This window comes from Salvia miltiorrhiza, chromosome 4, assembly GCF_028751815.1.
Source record: "Salvia miltiorrhiza cultivar Shanhuang (shh) chromosome 4, IMPLAD_Smil_shh, whole genome shotgun sequence".
Lineage (NCBI taxonomy): Eukaryota > Viridiplantae > Streptophyta > Magnoliopsida > Lamiales > Lamiaceae > Salvia > Salvia miltiorrhiza.
In genome coordinates this window covers 52988892-53010058 of record NC_080390.1, presented here as the reverse complement: position 1 = coordinate 53010058, position 21167 = coordinate 52988892, and the positions used below count along the sequence as shown (strand labels likewise).

At 36.1% G+C, this 21167-nt stretch overlaps 4 protein-coding genes across 9 annotated transcripts; 2 read left to right on the top strand and 2 right to left on the bottom strand.

The window, feature by feature from the left end:
• On the top strand, positions 1-4615 carry LOC131020525 (ribosome biogenesis regulatory protein homolog). Its single transcript, XM_057949389.1, has 8 exons — positions 1-260; positions 406-556; positions 1360-1411; positions 1516-1644; positions 1997-2114; positions 3814-3997; positions 4090-4203; positions 4284-4615. Exons 1-8 carry the CDS (start codon positions 175-177, stop codon positions 4437-4439), a joined length of 990 nt encoding a protein of 329 aa, XP_057805372.1. The 5' UTR covers positions 1-174; the 3' UTR covers positions 4440-4615.
• A 153-nt stretch (positions 4616-4768) lies between these two features.
• On the bottom strand, positions 4769-6943 carry LOC131020524 (UDP-glycosyltransferase 86A1). Its single transcript, XM_057949388.1, has 2 exons — positions 5948-6943; positions 4769-5814 (listed from the first exon to the last, which is right to left on the bottom strand). Exons 1-2 carry the CDS (start codon positions 6468-6470, stop codon positions 4901-4903), a joined length of 1437 nt encoding a protein of 478 aa, XP_057805371.1. The 5' UTR covers positions 6471-6943; the 3' UTR covers positions 4769-4900.
• A 2240-nt stretch (positions 6944-9183) lies between these two features.
• Positions 9184-15889, bottom strand: LOC131020523 (TSL-kinase interacting protein 1). Of its 6 annotated transcripts, none has more exons than XM_057949383.1 (14): positions 15798-15889; positions 14685-14907; positions 14520-14602; positions 14375-14422; positions 14174-14283; positions 13266-13350; positions 12897-13173; positions 11655-11786; positions 11421-11572; positions 11054-11292; positions 10586-10898; positions 10032-10427; positions 9804-9932; positions 9184-9610 (listed from the first exon to the last, which is right to left on the bottom strand). In XM_057949383.1, exons 2-14 carry the CDS (start codon positions 14803-14805, stop codon positions 9383-9385), a joined length of 2313 nt encoding a protein of 770 aa, XP_057805366.1. In that variant the 5' UTR covers positions 14806-14907; positions 15798-15889; the 3' UTR covers positions 9184-9382. The 6 variants fall into 6 exon arrangements, with proteins under 6 accessions (XP_057805366.1, XP_057805364.1, XP_057805367.1 ...); XM_057949381.1 differs by having other exon boundaries at positions 15700-15813; XM_057949384.1 differs by lacking the exon at positions 15798-15889 and adding an exon at positions 15734-15770.
• Positions 15890-18544: 2655 nt separating this feature from the next.
• LOC131020522 (membrane magnesium transporter) lies at positions 18545-20491 on the top strand. Its single transcript, XM_057949380.1, has 4 exons — positions 18545-18841; positions 18940-18992; positions 19090-19190; positions 20108-20491. The coding sequence occupies exons 1-4, from the start codon at positions 18769-18771 to the stop codon at positions 20196-20198; spliced, it is 318 nt and encodes a 105-aa protein (XP_057805363.1). The 5' UTR covers positions 18545-18768; the 3' UTR covers positions 20199-20491.
• Positions 20492-21167: the final 676 nt, after the last annotated feature.

Here is a 21167-nt window from a genome sequence, read left to right as displayed (position 1 = left end):
CAACACAAAATTAGGGCTACCAGCGAAGCCCGAATCGGAATTCTGCAGAGGCCCGAGCCCTAAAGTGTTAATTCCTTCTGCAAATCTGTGGGGTTTTGGGGTTTTTGCCGTTTCAACACCTACCTCTACCCTCCCGCCTCTCTCTCTCTCTCTCTGTTACACACAGAGACTGAAATGGAGGAAGCACAGTACGAAATCGATTTGGGCAACCTTATGGCCTTCGACCGGAACCATCAATTCGCGTCTCCCCCAACTTCCAGGTTTCTTCTTCTTCTTATTATTATTATTATGTTTATTCCAGTATAATTTGTTTTCAGTTGGTGTAGACGAGTTGAATTTTCTCTCCAAGTACTAGTATTTGTTTTGCTCAATTCATTTGGATTTTATGTATTATTTGTGTGATAGGGAGGAGATTGTAAAGGAAACAGTTGAACAGGCCACCAAATTGGTTCAAGCAGTTGCAGATGCCCTTTTCAATTTGCCTTCGACGGAGGATCCTGACGGCCCACTCGTCAAGTTGCCTGCACCTACTACCAAATTGCCCAGAGAAAAACCTGTAAGCTGTCTATTTGTCAAGAATTTAAACATGGACCCTTTGGTCGTAGCTACTTGCTTTTGTGTAGTCTTCTTATTATGCTCCCACAATGGTGAGCTCAGGTCTGGGTTTCGCCGTTGTGTCTTGATTTACACCTAAAATGATGTAGACAATTAAGTTGGCCACTCAAGCAATTAATTAAGTGCTTCTAAAGCTACCCTATTGTATGTAATCTTTTGTTTGCCATTGCTAGGTGATAATATACCAGTTTTGTATTATAAGGGAATGATCAGCATCTATTGGGATACTAAGAGGGTTTCTCAATTGGTGATTTTGCTTTAGGACATGATGTTATCGCATGGAACCATGGCAACTATACTTATATTTTTGGATGAAACTATGACAGTCATGCTCATGACATCTTACCCGTATCAGAAAATATATGGATTTTGTGGCCCATATGTTACATACTATAGCACGACCACTGGCCGGTGTGGTAGTGGACTGACAGGAAAATATTTGGGCCTCCTGGATGTTGAGCATAAAGAGAGAAGAATATTGTTCTGCTGCATGCATCAAATTATGACAACCAATTATCAGCTTTGGAGGTCATAATGGAAAATTTTCAAGCTATTATTTTAGTTGTCCTGCGACCTTTAAATGGAAGATTTGATAACTGGGAAAAGAAATGAAACTCGCTTCATTTTCATTATTGGAACTATTCTAATGATGGTCTTCTTCATTGCTGCATGCTAATTACAATATGTTTTTGGTATAAATTTTATGCTGCATTCTTGAAATTTCTTGTTTTACTTGGTTTTCAGCTTCCGAAGCCTAGACCTCCTACACAGTGGGAAGTGTTTGCCCAACAGAAAGGTCTGATTTGGTTTCTTTAACAAAATAGATATATTTTATTAACTTCCAATAATTGCTGACCTTGACTTGGTGAACAATATGTGTTCTTTTGAAATATGATTTAGGTATTCAAAAGCGGAAGAAAGAGAAAATGGCCTTTGATGAGCAAACCGGTACTTGGAAGCGGCGCCATGGTTATGATCGTCTTAATGATGACAACGATATACCAATCATTGAGGCCAAGGCTACTGATGGTATAATATCCATGCCCTTCTTATTTTATTTTTCCAACCTGAAATCCTTTCAGAATTACCAAAGAAACCTACTTTTTTTTTTTGGCTATTTTCTTCTAGAGCAATGTATGCATTTTTTTCTGATAAACTTAATCTCAATGTACTTGAAAATCATGACAAGAACTTTTTTTGGCTTGATTGAAATAATGCTGGACCACAATTGTGAATATATTAAACATGTTTAATGGAAAAATTAAGGATTTGTATGTATATGTTTATTTTCACTATTAAGGATATGTATAATATTAGCATTTATATTAATGTTTTGGCATCTTCTCCTCATTCTTTAGTACTCAGTCTTCTCTTTTTCCAGAACCTGGAACAGATCCTTTCGCTGAGAGACGCAAGGAGAAGAAAAGCAGAGTTGACAAACAGGAGGGTAATCGATTAAATAACCTAAAAAACGCACAGAAAGCAGGTGCCTTGCCAAGGTTATCTTTTGACCCCCTTTAGATATAGGGAATGTGACATTCTGCTTATTTATCCTGCAGTGATCTTTTGCATGGGTTTGGATTGGCATCGGAAATGAAAATATCATATATGAATGTTATAATTTCGCAGGCCACACCTGACATTTCTCCCTTATCTTTAGAAATAACTAAAGTTCTTTACTTACTCTCGGTTGGGGGTTCTACACCGGGATATAGAAACATGGTATTTGTTGTTGGTTGAATAGATTCAATGAACTTTGGGTTGGTAGGGAATTGGTACTGGGGGTAACAGGGATGTTATATACTGGAACCGGCTAAATTGCTCTTGCTCCATTGATACATCCAGCTACTGACTTGAAGGTCCAAGAACTCTTGGTCAAAAGGAAATGCCCTGGGGTTACTCTTTCATAACTGTCAAGGCGACCCAAGAAAAAAAGGGTAATGTTTTGGAATTGTTGAGATGTAGAAAGCTAGAAAATTGGTTTTGTGACGTTACAGTTATAGTATAGGGGATCTTATTCCTTTTGGTTGCATGCCATATCTTGCTGTGGTGACTGAAATAAACAGGAAATGGGTGCTTTCAGATTGCCAATGAGAGGAAGGTTGTTAGTTGCTGTTATGACTGGGGAAGGTGATACTTGTGAGTACATGTATTTCGTAAAAATGAGCTGAAATGATCAGTGGTTTTTCTTGTCTTGATTAAAACTGCTTTTGATGGAAGAAAGTGATCTCATGAATATACACCATTTGATTTCACAGAATTAACTGAATTAAATAGTCTCTTATACATGTCCGTATTTGAGGATCAGATGCTGGAATGTTTTGGCAAGGTCTCAGCTCTAGAGAGCTTCTGGTGACAGGAATGACAATTGAATAACTGTTGGCACTATCAGGACAGATTGATAAGCCTTTTACTGCTCATTCATGTGGGTCTTCATGCCACGTGAGTTTCTAGTATCAAAAGGGGATTGAATGAGCATATTGTTTTTATTCAATCTTGAGGTTGAAGTTAAGAGGGACCAAACTTCTATAATTATGATGGAAATTCGGAAAACATGGAGAGAACTGTTTTATGGGTGGAGAAGAAACCTTGCTCGTACAATCTGGCTGTTTGTGGAGGAAAGAGTCTTATGTTACTCGATATTGAAGATGATGATGATGATTTTGTGACTGGGCAATACACTTATTAATTATGTTCTGAGACCAGTCCCTTCCATAACTGCATCATTATTATACTTCTGACATAACGATAAACCATGATCCACCTACTGGGCTCCTACCTTTACTTTTGTGCTATAATGCCTAGTCACTATAGAATTTCGATTACAACTATGCTTCTTGCACCAACTTCTTGATTGCTCAACCTGTTCTATATGGGGGGGCCTTACTTTTGAGGATTAGCCTAGATAGATAAAAATAGTATATTTTACTTGATGATTCCTGTCAGTTAAGCTAATTTTACTTGATTCATATCCCATTGTTTACTAAAGATGGATTGGAACTTTGGGATAATCTCAAGGCTCTTGATAATTCCTATCATTTAAGCTAATTTTTATCGACATTCGGTTGTGCTTCTCGTTTGATCTAGCTCTGTTGGAACTTATTGTACTCATGCTCATTATATGCCAAAATTCAGTCATCTTGCCAGTTGGTTCAGTTTTATAGAAATGCTAAATCCGCTTCTCTTCATGACTTGCAGCCACATTCAACTTGCTGCGACCGCCTTACCTATAACAGGAACGCAATCACAGCCTAAGAGAGTTAGCAAAGATGTGTTACAAAATGTGGCTGGCATGGCAGCAACTGCAACAGCAAGTGGTGGAAAATTTGACAAGAAATTGCCAGGGGAAAAGCCTCCAAAACATGAAAAGAAGTATAGGAAGGTTTGTCTTATCACATTTTCCTCGAGCTTAACTTCTTACCTGTTCAATGGTACCTGGCCTCATCATTTTTCTCATCATTATCTGTCGTGCAGTACCTACCGGCCGTGGAAGGATCAGGAATGGGAACCTTGGAAAAACAGCAGACTGAGAATGTCTTGAACAGGTTGATGTCCAAGCACTCTCACCAGATACTCAACGTAGAAAAGGTGCGTCTCTTCATTTGGTTCTGCGTCTGGTTTCCACATATGCACAAATCTCATTCACCATTCAATGTGTCAAAATGTAGGCTGTGAACATGTACAACGTGAAGAAAGAGAAGCACCAAAGGAGACAAGGTGGGCAGTCATCGAACTCAGGAGGCAAGTTTAAGGCGAACAAGAAATCTTTCAAGAAAACGTCGAATAAAGGCCCCTCCTCCTCAAGTAAAGGAAGATCAAAATGATGCTCTCATCTCTCTTGATCATATGGGATTGTGGAAATTTTGCTAGGCACTAGTCAATTAAGCTGGACGTGACAGACACTTTACTACTGCACCCTCTCCCCCTTGTTTCTAAAAAAATATTATAGAGGAATGTATTACTTCTGATATATTGTGCTATCAAAATTTGCTATTTGCTATTTTTTCTCTCTTATTTCTGATGGTTGGAACTTGGAACTGTGTACATGTTGAATTTTCCAAAATTTGAGTTTCTGTGTTGGAAGAGTGTGGTAGTTTGATTGATTAAACCATTCATATACATTAAGACCAATATTGGCATTCACATCAATCTCTTTACACAAAAATAAAATATCATTATACGATATTCGAGATTCTAACAACTTGACACGAGCACCCAACAAATAATAGAACAAAATAGAATAAAGACAATCATACCCCATAAAAGGATAAACATAATTGACCCCTCAATCGTCCTTAACCAAAGAGCCCTTTATCGCAGCAATCTTGGTCGTTAGATCTTCCACAAATTGATTGAAATTTACCACAGAAGACCCATCAACTCCCATTGCATCCACTAATATTTTGCCAACTTCTTTGATTTGTTGCCTTATCTCTTGTGATCTCATCAAATAATTAACCCTTTCCGCAACTCCTTTTCTTGTTGGCGTTGATTTCTTGTCACACAAATTGATTCCAATCTTCAAATCATCCACCACCAATTTCCTATTAGTGAATTGGTCAGTCAACAAAGGATAACAAATCAAGGGCACGCCACATTTTATACTCTCGAGAATCGAGTTCCATCCACAGTGCGTCAGAAACCCTCCGACACTCGGGTGAGAGATAACCTCGATCTGATCGCACCACGGCACAATAAGCCCGCTGCCCTCAACCCGTCGCTCGAAACCGACGGGTAGGACCTCGGGGTGCTCCGAGCTGACGATGTCGGGCCGGAGCACCCAAATGAAGTGGACCCCACTAAGCAACAGGCCATTGGCCACCTCCTCAATCACATGCTTACTAGTGTGAGCGTAGCTCCCGAAGGAGATGTACAAGACCGAGCCACGTGGCTTGCTGTCGAGCCACGCAGCGCAGTCCGACTCGGCCCAGAGGCTGGTCGAGATCCGGTTCTTGTCGAAAACCGGGCCGATCGCGTAGAAGGGCTGGATTTGACGTAGGGCTGCGATGGTGTCTTGCTCGAAAGCTTCAACCGTGTTGCATAGCATGAAATCTGCCTTCTTCGCGTCTTTGAAGCATCGGTCGATGATGCGATGCACGGTTGTGTTGAGATCACCTTCTTCTTGAAGATACGACGGCAAATCCGCCGTCGCTATGGATTTTACTCCCGGTATGTACTCGATCGCATCGCTCCGATTCCCTATACGAAGCGAATATATGTTTTTATGGGACGGAGGGAGTATATATAATTTTTTTAATTTTTTAATAATTGATATAAGTGTCTCGTTTTCTTTTTTAGATGCTACATCTGATGAAGTAGACGACGGACTTACCGGCTGAGGAAGCAAAATGGCGATTCTCCTTGAGGAGGTGGACGTGGTAGTAAGAGGTGATGACGAGAGCTGGCTCGGTGAAGAAAGAGACGTTAAGGAGATTATATTTCCGAGCAAGGGAGGAGGGCCAGACGTAGAAGGTGTCGGCGATGATGGTGTTGATGGTGGGGTCGAGGGTGGTGATTCTGGCAAGTAGGTCATCGACGTGGGCGGGGAAGACGTGCATGATGCCCTCGAAGAATTGGTCGTGGTGGAGGGAGCGGTCGAAGGCGAGCGGGAAGCCGTCGGTGAGGGTGGCGTAGCGGATGTCGAGGCCGTGTTGACGGGATTCGAGGAAGACGTCGTGGTCGAGGTGGAGGCCGCGGGAGCGGGAGATTTGGTGGTGGACGGAATCGGTGTTGATGAAGGTGATGGTGAAGCCATTTGAGGCAAGTTTTAGGGCTAGGTTTACAAATGGGATGACGTGGCCTTGGAGAGGGTAGGGAAACATTACTGCATGAGGCCTTTCTTTAATTTTTTTCATTTTTTTGGGTTGGGTGGGGTGGGGGGTGGGGGGGGGGGGGGGGTTGTATTTTACTAGTGAATTATAAGATATTTGGAGAGTTAGGACTTAGAAGTGAAGTACATTTGGACTTAGGTCTCACAACTCTATCAACGTATATATATAGAGAGAGAGTTGGAGACTTACGTAAGGTGTATGGATACCCATTTTTTTTTTTTTACTTGGGAGAGTTGGGGAGGGAGAGTAGTGGGGTTTGAATCCGGAACCTCACTGTTCACACACAAGAGGTCGTACCGCTTGATGTCCCATTGGAGACTATATGGATATCGATTTAGAAAATAAAAAGTAGATGGAAGAGACATCACACAAGAGGGACACATAACTAGAGTTGTTCATTAATATTTAAGATTTCAGTAAGGGTTCATCTTCAATTTGAACACGTATTTTCACCAAATTTGTTATCATAGTACTATGATTTCTCAAAAATTACAATTACAGCACACTCTTCTTTTTGAAAGAATTACAACACACTCTTAATTTGTTGGATTATAGTTTTTCCTCTGACTTATTTGAAATATCTCGCGGTTGTCTCATTTAAAATGACTCAACTCATAAATAAAAATAAATTTATCTTTAATTTTAATTTATTTCATTTGAAATGTTTCACTTAGTCATTTTAAATCTTTACCCCATAATTCTTAATCTTCGTGTTAATTTTTTTATAGACACTTTAGATGGGACTGAGGAGGGAGTCATATATTTATTTATTTTCAATGAGTATCTGACATGTTCAAACGTGCATCTACTCCACAAAATTATTTCGAGTTATACGACAAATATATAAAGCGATTGACAGAGTGTGCAACAGCTAAATCATTTTTTTTATATTTTTTAGGAATTCATATATCGTCATATTAATCTACGTGTGACAAGAAAAAGGTAATGAAAATTTTCCACAAAATAGTAGTACCATGATTAGGAGCTCCAAGAAAGTTCAATATAAGTGGTGTCGGCGCAGATAATACATAAATTTGTGGAAAATAAATAGTATCGATATATGTGCACATTTTTATTTGATGAGTTAGAGAGCATTCTCTGTTTTGTTAGGCATTCCGCTTGAGGGGGCTAATAATAATAATAATAATAATAATAATAATAATAATAATAATAATAATAATAATAATAATAAGTTAATATTTTCTATTTAAAAATCTTTAATTTTTATTTATATCATATTTTATAGAATTCGACAACAAAATGATAAATCACCTCGTTAGATTTTTAGATAGAATAATATTTTTCACATCACCCACTAAACAATATTATTTCACAAAAAGTAAAAATAAAATAAAAATTCACCTAATCACATTCTAAATTCTGAAAATGACTTGGTAGAGAAAGCATAACTCTAGAAGAGAGAGAGGTGGAACAATAATCCACTTAAAAGTCGTTATTCATAATTTCATCATCGAATTATGTAAAAAGTGAGATAAATCAAACTTTTTATAAAAAATTAATGTAAATATATAGCATTTTCTATTTTCTAACTATATTTCATGAAATCTTTCTTTCTCTATTTATAGAGGTTCAAATGTTACCACCAAACTTATAAAATATCATCTGTCAAAGGAAAGGGAAGTGAGGGCCGTGATTGTTACTTTAACACGTCATTTTGATTTTTTTTTCTATTTCACCCTTTCAACTTTGTTTTTCATCATGTCATTTCGTTTGCTCTTTTTTTTTTTTTTTTTTGAGGGCCATTTCGTTTGCTCTTTTAATTCTACCATCTTAACTGTATATGTTTTCTATATCTCAAAGTTCATTCCATTCTTTATTTCATCCAACCTTAGAATCTTTAAAGCAATTTCAAAAGCCATATTATATTTAAAATTAATAGAAAAACGAAATTCAAGAATTGCATTGATTTAAGAATTCAAATAGTAAGAGTAACAAAAGTAAAAAATAGTTATAATAGATATTAACATTCTTCTTTTCCATCACGCCATTGCATTGATATCCATGTTTTAAGAAAAAATGAAGTTCGAGGATACATTTGCACTGATATTAGAATTTCACATTTCCTACTTGACCCTTATTCATTTCTCATTTACACTACAAAGAAGGTTATCCCTCCAAAAATTGTGTGATAATATTATCCTTCATTTGTAGTGAAAATGAGGAATGAGTAATAGTTAAGTAGGAAACAAGAGAAAATAAAGGAATAATTTAAAGGGTGAAATTTTGGTTATCCCTTATTTTTCCATGATAAATTTACAACCGAAGAGAATGCACCCTAAATGTTGCTGTTTTTTGTTATAAAGGATATGTTTGCGAAAAAAAAAGAAAAAAGAAAAAAAAGTTAAGGTGGCATACTAGGAAAGGAACAATAAATTAAAATGGAAAAGAAAAAAGATTTAGCAAAATGGGTGGCAAAATTGAAAAACTACAAGGCTCAGGGCCCCAAACTTGAAAAAAATATATACATATACTTTATGGCCTTACTTATAATATAGTAAAAAAGAATAACAACTCAATCATCATATTTCAATTTTATAAACTTCAACCAATTTGTACCAACTTCTTTGTCACAACACACGACAAATATATCCCAATCTTGATAGAGAAATTACATTTCATAAAATTAATGTGTTGCTTCAAGATATTTCTGGATTTTCGATTCATCGACAAATTTACCAATATCTCCATAAAGCAAGCAAATATACATAAAATATCATGAGCGCAAGGAGCTTGTTTAAAATCTATATCAAATTTTTGAATTCCAATTTTGTACAAGAACAAAGAACCACTGAGCAACATGCCACTGAATTCTGCAGATAATATGATATCTCTCTATACAGCGGCATATAAGCTAACAACATAAGCTTAGATTACAACTGTTATGTTTTTCTTTTTTTCTTGTCTCCAACAGAGTTCTAAACTTCACTGCCGATTTTGAAATCCGAGAAGGGAGTGTTTTGGTGAGTTTCTGCTTTCGGTGCAGCTTCTTTCTTGTCTGAGCCAAAGAAAGAGCAGCTCTGGAACGCGTCCAGACTGTTAGCTATCAGGCGGTTCAAACCACCAAGGCTATCGCTAAGAATTAGATCGTTGCTTTGGTATCTACAAGAGGGTATGTCCAAGTCTAACGGTCCTAAAGAGTCGGGCTGTAGCATGGAGAAATCTCGAATTAGATCATAAGGGCTTAGGCATCACAATAAAACTAACTGAGATCCTGCAAGCCAAGTTATTAGAACATATGCAAAATAATAAATAAAAAGTAAAGTAAGAACTGACGGATGGCCATCGAGAGTAAATTACAAATAACAAGGCCAGTTATCAGCTTGTGAAAAGGCTTACCCAATATATATCTGTGAGGCCAGAGAAATCCTTAGTGGGGTTTTCAGTAGGATTATCAGATTCGCATTCATCCACGAGGTCTTCACAAGTGCGGTTGTTATTAGTCAATTTCTCTGCTCCAGGCAATTCCTGCAGGAAGAACAATTGTGTTACCACGAAATCTTTTGAACAATGTATCAGTATCGTTATGCACAGGTAGCTTGATGCAACGCTGGTTCAAAATCAAACCTCAACATCACGGTGAGATACTGAAGGGCTGGTTATAGTAGGTTGTTTGGGGGTGTCTTTGTAACCATTCATACTTGCATTGTGGTTTTCACGAAAGAAAGCACTAGTTTTCTGGAAAGAAAAGGCATCACATGTTTCCTCAGCATCAAAGATGGAAGGTGCATGTGAAGCAAGGACCTGCTGCTGGACTTTGGTTTGATGTTTAAAAATGTGAGCAGCAATTGCAGCATCAAAAGAGTCGCAATTGAATGGAATCTGCTGACAGCTTGAAACTAGAGGTCCTGGAAAATCACTGCATTTGGCATCTGTGTTTGGTGTTGACTCAGATAGCAGCTCTCCCATACTTATATTAGTAAGACTATCAGCCCATTCCACAGCAGACAAGGCCGTGTCCTTCTGCGAGGAAAATAGATTCCAGAATCGTGAAATTCACCTTCATGGTTTGTTTACAGAATGTGCTTGCAGAATATAAATAATTAACTAGTTTGCAAGACTTGACTCCTAGCAGAAGCATCCAAGTCAAGAGCAATAAGGTATAAAAGGTGAAGACATACCGTGTTCTCAACTTGCCTAGTATGTATCAAGTCTCCACTTGCTTTTCTGGGTAATGATACAATTGCAGTGCTATCAGCGTATCTTGAAGTACTGACATTGGATACAGGGATATCACACGCAACTGTTATATTTGGAGTAGATGCGGAGGAGGGAGTCAGAGTGGTAATTGGTTCGGTAGAGACAGTCCGGTAATCACAGGAACTGCTAGGGTTCTTAGTTTCAGCATTCTGCTGTCTTGCCTCATTGATATTAGTACGAGAAAGTGCTTGAGCAGTTGCAGATTCAATCTCTGATTTTGCAAACCAGCCATATCTTAAACAACAAACAAAATGTGTCGCACTATGTCAATTCGGCTAGTACAGTTCCTCGGGCAGAATGCTCAAATGAGAAATCAAATCAATTGGACGATGTACTGTTTTCTTAAGACCTAACACAATTCTTCAGACGGAAAAAGGGATAAAGAATACCTGAGGCGGAATACCGGAGGGCTTCCAACTTGGTAATATACATCTGCCGCACACAGAGTAGAGTCCTTACTCCACTTCTGATACCCCACCAGGTTTTCTCTCTGTGCCCAGTAAGGAAAAAGCATTAGTTCTTGATCTAACAACCTTGAGTCTCCCCATTTGCGATTGAGGTGTTCCACCACAGATGATATTTTCTTCCGTGTACTCAACGTAAGTTCCAGATGAGGGTTATGGTGATTCTGCAAAATTAAATGGAGTGTCAATTTTCTTAGTCACTCTAACAGCTGCTAGGACTAGCGGACTACCCGGAAACTTTGTTGACGCTATAAAAAATTAACACAGTACTAAGAACTCCTTTCAACTGTACCCTTTCCAAGTCTTTTTGAGTAATATCATCAATTGGAAACAGCTGGAGCTTAAGCTTTGAAGGGTTCTGACTGTTGTCCTCATTGAGCGTGTTTCGTGCAGATTTTTGTAGAGAGTGTACCATTTCCCCAACAAGTTGAGGACCATTATGACCTGAAAATACATGGTAGCAATTTGAATTAGGCAACTTCTAATGATTCGCACCCTTATACTAATTCAGGAAAATGTCTACAACCTGGTGTTTCCTGATATTCAGTCTCTTTATCAGTGTCCACCCGTTCCAATTGTTCAGCAGCATCAGCCACCAATGAAACTCCAGCAATGGCAGCCTTCTCCCATCTTTTATATGCAGCAGCTGATGCAAGGCCTGCAGAACAGATTTTCCAATCACAGAATTAGAATCAAAGTTTATAAAAGTGGAACGAGCAGAGTAAAAGGAAAAACTGAGACATCAGGCCTACGGCCACTTCTGCTGTTCTGAAATATTGCATCAGAAAGCTGCAAGGCCCACACACACATGCAAAAAGATCCAAATGCAGTACTCAGCTACTTAAACAGGAAACTGATAACTTTACATGCAGCCTCCAAAGATTGTTTATACTAGTTTTCTGAAAATAATCCATGTTTTAAAGGTTTATAAAACCAAATGCTGAAAGGCATGAAAGGTAATGACTGCAAAACGAATAACTTCATCCACTCCTTCAGGCATACTTCCAGAACAAAAGCACGATCAAGTTATGTTCGTAAATTCAGAAATGCGAAACGTATTAGAGAAGAATACCAAGAAAAAGAGATTCCAACACTGGTATACAGTCTAGCAAATGCAGCAATATTCCCCGAAAAAATAAACCAGAAAGTAGAAGAGTATGTGATGGGGGCAGAAACAGTGTGAACTATATAAAATGCAAACTCTACAAAATTTATGCAGCAACAGGAAAGAAGAATACTAATAAATTTCTTGTTGATTGCTTTATCTTACTGTTCAATACTGCAAGGGAAATAAGTTTAGTTAGTCATAATCTAAACTATTAAAATAACCATCAACACCTGACTGCACATTCAGTATCTTTAAATTTGCAGGAATTACTCATGGATTTGATAAAGAATGCTAAACCTAAAAGCCCTATTAAAGGTCAACAAAGGGCGACGTAGCACTGGCTACCAAAATAAAAAGTTTAGGAGAGCCAGCTTAAAAGGATAAAACACTCAGCAGCAACAGCACCTTCTTAGAATTACATCTAAACAATGTAACCAGAGGTCCATGCACAATACATTTCTGATGGTTGAAGAATTGGAGTAAGAGTCACATCAATGGTAATGTTGTGTGGACCCAACTACTATAAATGGAAAGTGGCAAACTTTTTGTGGACAAACAGAAAAGAAAATTGTGGCAAATTTTTCGTGGACGGAGGGAGTAGATAACTAAAATAGAGACACAAGTTTAGCATTGTTGGAACTAACAAATTTATGAAGTTACCATTTTTCCGCCGATGTTTCACTGTCTTTACAGAAGCTTGGTCTACTTTGCAGTTGTTACGGCTCATTCCTATATTGGCATGGCGCTTAAACAAAGATCCCTTTCCAGTTCCAACTTTCTCAATGTTCTGGCTGTCAAGAAGAACCATTTTTACTGCACGGTTGTCATGCCCTGATGCTTTGACCTGATTTGTGATGTTTGGTACAGAAGTATTATTTTCTCCAGTAGACAGACGCTTCTTAGTATTCTTTTTCCGATCCCTCAAAAGTTGGTTCTCCTGCATATAAAATTTTGATCATTTAAAATTCTTACTCCAACCATATCCACAATATTTCATTAACAGAGAAGGATCACCAATCTTAAACTAACCAAAGTTTCCACAAATATCTTAAATCTTCTAGGTTTTAGATGAAGCTTAGATGCTTTACAGCTATACTTTTCCAGCAATGACCACCTGCAATCAAAATGCAGCAGTTTAGAGACTGGCAATTAGAGAAAGAGAAAGAAAGAAAGAAGGATGGTGGAGGGATGACACAACCAGAACAAGAGACCATGAATATCAAGGCAAATAAAGTTCACAGGTAGAAAGTAACGTGTCAAGGGAAAATTGACATCAATAACTAAAAAAAGGGGGGAGGTGCAAGCAAAACACCCTTGAAGTTCATCCCTGATGATTGTTTGGGCATCAGATCTCAAGGTCCCATAATAAAACAGAGTTTAGTAAAATTCCATTCAGAAGTACAGGATGAGGGTATTTTGTTGGGCCAAATCTCAGAAATTTGCAACAAATATAAAGTATACAACTGAATTCATCATCAACGTTTTGGGGCAGTTTTGAGAAACCAAATAAAAGGAGCCTCGAGTGCATCTCATCCAGCATTATCAAAAAGGGTCCCACATGAAGTTATGAGAAATACATTGTTATGTAACTTCTTTCTCCCTTCGCTTCATTAAAGGTTTCACTAAACTGAAAGAAACATCTGCAGTTTATTCACCAGCAGAACTAAAGAACTCGCAATAAGCTTCATTTCATCATTCTGGTCCACACCACTCCCCACCAAAATAAAGTGAGAATATGAAACATCAAGAATTATGCTAAGAACCAAAAATTGGCAGACAATCAGGAAAAGTACTTCCTATGACACAATTAACTAAACCAGTAAATTAACTTACTGTCAATGCAAAATGACAGAATAAAAGAGAAAGGTCTTCTAAAAATGTTTATGTTTGTATGCACGTAAGTTGAAAAGGAGACTGTATAAACAATTCATCTTTACCATCGAAGCATCGCAGCGTTGGTGTCTTTTGAGTTTTTGGCATCCAGGCAAAGTTCTGGGCCCAGCAACTTGTTCATTCGCCTGACAAGTCGATAGTAGTAATGCCTAACCTGAAGGTCATGAACCAAAATGAGATGAAAAGTTAGCATATTTCAGGGAAGGCTTTGAGTAACAAGTCAAGATGTATTTCCACTAAACCACCTGATCCTTGTTTTTGCTCTGGACACGTGAAGTGATTTTCTCAAAATTCTGCCGAGAAAAAGTATTCAATTGTCAGAATACATCCATTGAAGGAAAAAACATTCATTCCAAATGAATATAGGTAAAAAGGTAGCAATTTATTTGCCTTGCCAACTTGCCGCAAAGCGGCAAAAAAGCTTTCTTCTTCCTGACGGGTCCAAGCAGCCCATTGTCTTGTCGGTTTTTTCACTATAACAATAAAAAATCAATCAACACAGGCATTTGCATGTTATTCTGCCCCTAATAAGCTAAGCAAAAGATCAAACAGTACCAGGCATCTGCGGAGCAGCTTGTTCCTGTGAGGATGAGGGAATGCTAGAATTCCCATCCTTATTTCCAAGATTATCAGGACAAAGACAAAGTTCACAGTCCAATGAAACCTGTGTCACCATTTTAATATCTTTCTCATCACGCAAACGCTAATCCTTCGTGCATCTTCAAATTTCCACGTCTAGTTCGATACTTCTAATAACGCTGGCGGCAGAAGAAAGTGCCTGGTTGAAAGAAGGGAAGACACTTAACAAAATTAAGGTCCGGATAGGAAAAACCATGTTCAATCTATAGACAAATAAAATATGTCAATCTCAAATATATCAAAAGATAAGCAATCAGAAATCCCACAAGCGCATAATTCACGTTAAGACCCCACCCATAAATTCACAACTCTTTCAATACAAAGCGGATTTCACCACTCAAACCTAGCTCACAAACATGCACCAACTCGAATTACAAAGAAAATTGATCATTTAAATGCTGCCAGCAGATCCAATAACACCCCACATCAAAATTGGAAACCCCCAATAGCAGTAGAATTGAGAATTGAACATCAACACTGATAAATTTCGAGTATATTCATGATATACAAGGAGCACATAGGGTTTCCACATTACATCCAAACAATGAATCAGTCAAAACAATTTTCAAGCAGCAAATTCCAAATAATAAAGCATCGAAACCCAGAATTCGAACTTCATTTCAAGTCAGCGCGCAGCTTAAAACAAACTCCACTCACCAATTCAAATTTAAAAACCTACCCAGTGAAAAAAAAAAATAGAATCAACAAAGGAACCCTAAGATCTATCACCCAAAATCACCAAAACATCATAATCGAAAATTCAAGCCGCTTCCAATGTGCATGAAACAAGTAAAGAAAAAAGCACAAGGAATCATGGGAGATTGCATACCAGAAACCAAAATCAAACTAGGAAAGATTGCATAGAAGCAAAAGGCCAAAAAAGGGATAAAGAAAAATTAAAATAAAAAAGAAAAATTAAAGGCAGTCTTACTGAGATGAACTGCAGTTAAAGATTAAAATAATACCAAGAGCCTTTGAAATTGAGCAGAAAAATATAGGAAAAAAGCAATAAAAGCAAGGGATACACACCACCTATTTGATGAATTGTCTTTTATTTGAAGGTTAATAACCCTTGGACCTATTTGGAGGAATTGGGGCTTAATTCTATGATGCAATAAATTTATCAAAAATACTAATTTCAGAAAATGCCCTTTTATTGTTTTTTTTATATATTTTATTTAATTATTTTACATAACTGAATGAAACGATATTATTATTATTATAGTAATAAATATGACGTGCATTAATAAAATAAAGTTTTATTTAAGTATTCAAATTTCTACACATTATTTTAACACCTAAATTTGCACAACTTGTACACTACATCACCGTTAGGAATATTCTTATAAAATCGTATAATGCAAAATAAAGTATTTCGCAAAAGGAAAATTAAAATGCTTTTAAACATCTCCCATGACGAGGATGAATCCAGTTGGAATATTCCAGTAACAACGAGTATTAATTACTAGTAATAACTAATTTGTAATTTGAAATGAAAAATGCTTTATACAAACAATTATTTAATTCCAGAAGTAGAAATTTGAAATTCCACCAATTTATAAATTCCATATTGGTGTCTCATCATCTTTCAAATTTTCAAAATCTACGGCTTCAACTCCCAAAAATCAAGTAAAAACAAAAGAAATTTCTAAGTTGGTTTCTTAAAACATTTTGATCCCTCACTTATATTTTCCATTTTTTATTAAAAAAAATATATGTGTGTTCGGCTATTACTGCATTTTTCTATTATTAATTTATTATCAAACGCAAAGGCACATAAATATCTACTACTTTCTACAATAGTACTCCCTCCGTCCCACGAATCTTGACACGTTTTCCTTTTTGGGCCGTCCCACGAATCTTGACACGTTTCCTTTTTTGGCAATAATTATTACCTCATCTCTCCTACTTTATCACCTTTATTATATTCTCTCTCATACTTTATCATTTTTATTACCTTCTCTCTCCTACTTTATCAATTTTATACTTTATTAATTACATACTTAAAACACTAATCTACAACTCCTTAATTTCCGTGCTGAACCCAAACGTGTCAAGACTCGCGGGACGGAGGGAGTAATTAACTTCAAGTTCATTGGTTAATGAATCTCACACAGGAATGTATGTAATTTTCTAGGCACTCAATTTTCACCAAAAAGGAAATTATTTATTTAATTTGGTTTTCCATTCAATAATGGAGCAATTATAAAATTCCGGCACAATTCACAACCCAACCGATCTTATATCTCATTTTAGCTTTTTGAAATTAAATAATGAGGCATTTGCAAAAATGCCCTTTTCTTATAAACACTTGTAAAAATGCTCTTTTTCATAAGTGAAAAAGGGCATTTTTACAAGTGTTTATAAGAAAAGGGCATTTTTGCCTATTAATACTTAAATAATTATTTGTATAAATTGTTCCATTTGATGTCACATGACTTTTCATAAAACTGCCACATGTTAATGAAAGTCGGTGGAAAAAATCACATAATTTAATATTTTATGTTAGCGGTGTTTTGTGGTGATATATGTGCATAGGAGGTCGGATACTTCAAGAAATATATAATAGTATTACATAAATCTATTACTCACATTAACCTAAATTTTCCACAATTAAATAACGCAATTTATTCATCTAAGAACTTTAAAAACTAACAAATGGGTTTTTTTAATACACCAATTGAAATATAATAAAATGAATTTTTTAGTCATGCAGTAAAGATAAATTCACATACAAATGAGGAGAATTTGTTGATTGTGATTGAGTTTTCAATGTCAATTATTTATGAGCTAAAAACTCAAAAGCTACACTCATGAATAGTTGGATTTTATATGTAGATAAAATAGTTATACATAAATTTTATCTCTTTTTCTTTTTGCCTTTATCTCTATTTTTTTGGTTAATCCCAACATATGAAAAATATTTACTTACTAAAATTTAGTGCTCAACTTAGCTCTGTGTGTTCGTTGTATGAGTTACAAGAACTTCAAGGAAAAGTTTATGTACAGATTTTGATTTGACGTAATGATTTGATTATTAATTTTTATTGTACAATTGCAAAATTGTTAGTATCATATGACAAAAAATGCGATTTATCTATGTCTCTCAAATAAATTTTATTATCTTTCTTTTTTTGGTCGTTCCCAAATAATTTTTTATTTATTTTGGAGCATTATCCTACTATTAATAATGCTCCATTTATTCTTAATTTTTATCTTTTCATCACTATCAAAGCGTCAATACCAATTATAATACATCACCACTTTTATTATTAATTGTTATAATATTTTTTCACCATTTTCAATACACTCAATAATTTTATATTGAAATTAGTATCTTTTCCTCATAGAAAGTTATTTGGAGGACCGGAGAGAGTGTTTTTTTAAGTTATAGGATTAATTTAATTTTTAATAAAGATCGCACAAATTAGATACTAGAAACCGAGGTTGTAAACATGGCACATTGAATTACGAATATCTCGTAAAACATAATAAATGCTCTTATATAATGATCCAATATACTCGAGTAGATCCAAAAAATATAAAGTGTACTCTTAATATTTCAAAATAATTATATTTTTACCGGACGTAAACCTCTAAAAATTGGCCCAACAATTTTACAACTATACAACAAATATTTATAATTATATTGACTAGACATAAAAATATTAAATATTCATAAAAGAAAGTTATGCTCGCATGAAATTCTCATATCTCTAACTTAAAAAAGCAATAGAATATGTAGATCAAGTTTTAAACTTACTTCTTTTTTTCGTATTTATATTGGTTCAAATAAACTTAGAAGGGCCGAAGCCCATGCACATAAAGTGATAAATATAAAAAGCATAGCGTCGAACAAAAATAATTAAATAAAAATCCCATAAAACATATTTTTAAAAAGTAAAAACCCATAAAATAGAGAATCGTTTGGATTGAATCAGAAAATTATTCGCTAGATTTAACAGCCGGCGATTTACTTCTCCGCCGTGACGGAAAAAATATGGCCTTAGGTTACGCCGTCGGCGTCGTCGGAGTTCTGATTCTCGCACACGCCGCCTTCTCCACTATCCAGTGTGCGTATTCAAATCGCTCAAAATCTTTTTTTTGAACAAATCCAGAATGCTAGTTCTGAATTTTTCGATCTATTTGTTTTTTTTTTTTGGTTTTTCAGATAGATCTTTGCTCAAGATTACTGAAGAGCAGTTCACGGGGCCACCGATCACAGTAATTTCGTCCATTATACCTAAGCATATGCGTATTTTATTTGCATATAATTCGTTTTTGCCGCTAATTAGGTTTGGGGTTTTCGATTAATTTTCAGGTAGTTATGGAGTTGTTTGCAGGATTGATTTTCTGTTTGTGGGCTGCTTTAACTGTGCCCGGCAAGTTCTTGTCGATTCTCCCTCAATCAGATGAGAACAGGTATTTTTAAGCGTTTCTTATCCCCTTGTTTTTCTATATTGTTTCTGTTGCTGCTTATATGTTTGAAGAATATTGTATTGTATGAAATTCAGTTTAAATTGTATGCAATGATTTGTGATTGTGGGTTTTGGTAGAATTGCAGTTGGTCTGTTGATTCTTTGTATGAGGTATTGGGGTATTTGGTTCTGCTGAGAAAATAATAGATGTGAAAGATTTGTCACTGATAATTTGTCACAAGAGAATAGAGATATGTAGCTATGAGGTTTGTTGGAGACTGGTAGGATAGAGCTCCTCAACAATGTTTAGGACTTTTCATGTAGCGTATCATGTCTTTCTGCGAATGAATAGAAAATAGATGAAGACGAATAGGCATCATGTCCTATTTAAACGCTGCATTGTCAAATTCACATTTCGCCTATGGAGATTAAAAGTGATAAAACTGAAGGGTAAATGTGCAGCTTTGCTATCTTGACCTTTAGAGTGAAAAACCTATCCAACATTCCAACTTACACAAGGAAGTAGCTGGATTATTTTTCAGAAATCAACCTGAAATTTGGTATTTCGATTTATACGAGCTACACAGTGTACCATTATGTCCAACTGGTAATTACAAGGAACATAGAAAAAATTGAATTTTTGAATGAATGCATAACAGGGTAAGAGTAGGGCGTCAAATATTCAAGAGGAGATGAATGAAGAGTAGCTGGGAGATTCATATCTTTCCACTTATTTTATTTTGCTTTTAATTGAATTCAATTATGAAAGATGCATGAGCTTTTATCTTCTTCATTAAGTAGTCCTTGATCTGGTTTTAGTACCGGAAACATACCTTACCGATTAAGCTTTGATCTTCATTTTGTTTTGAAGTTGAACATGCTTCAGGCTACTAACACACTTATCTTTCTCTGTCTAATCAGGGTAGTTTCCTTACCTTCGAATCTGGATTTCATGATCTTCAATCATCGTGGAAAAGCTTTTTCTTTGGACGTCAATATGAAGCTAAAGTGATGTTATAGCACCATTGCATTTGGTTAATTAGTGAGATCTAGGACCAAAAGTAACTGAAAATAGATGTTAATTTTACTGGAAATTAGAAGGTATTGATTTCACCGTTGCTCGGGGGCACCACGAGCTACCATTATTTATACATCTGACTATCTGCGTGAGATCTAAGGACAAAGGCAGCTGGTCTGCTTATCATGTTTGTTTGTTATATTTTAGTTGATTGCAAAATTTTGAATCTTGTATATGGGCGTGTGCCGCTCTCACCGTTTTATGGTAATTGTTTCAGTGTTATGTTTGCTTATAGACAACTCAAGTAGATTCTGCCTTACAGAAGACTAATTGCCTTTAGAAAAAATGAATTAAATCTTTTGTTGCATAGCTTGCATTTTCGATGCCAATCTAAGGGCTCATTGATGGAAATATTTATATTGATATGCTGCATTTGTTGTATGTTTACTCGTATTAGTATTTCATGAAAATATAACAAGATTGTTCTAGCTATTGGGAATTTATTTAAGTCACGCTTGGATGTGCTCAGTGTTGTGGTGCAGTCTCTACCCCGATATGAACTGTCACTTTTATTCATTTATACCGTTACTTTTATTAAGAACTATTATCACTTTTGCAACTGTTACTTTTAAATACTAGTATAAAAATTATCACTTTGATTTGAAACACCTTTTTTATTGGGTTAATAGTTGGAAAATACACGAACTTTCATCGGATTTGTATATTGCACGTTACTTTTAAAAATAGGCCCAGAATACACCACTTTTTAATTTAATTGCAAATTGCATCCGCGTTGACTACCACCTTGATCGGTGGTGACGTGACTGTCGGATTTTGCTGACGTGGATGATTTTTTGGTGTAGGAATACGACGTCGTTTTGTTGTTACTTCGAATTCTTGGAACAAAAGAAAGTTGGGTCGAATGAATAAATGGATAGGGGCTTTGCGGCTTCAATTAATTAT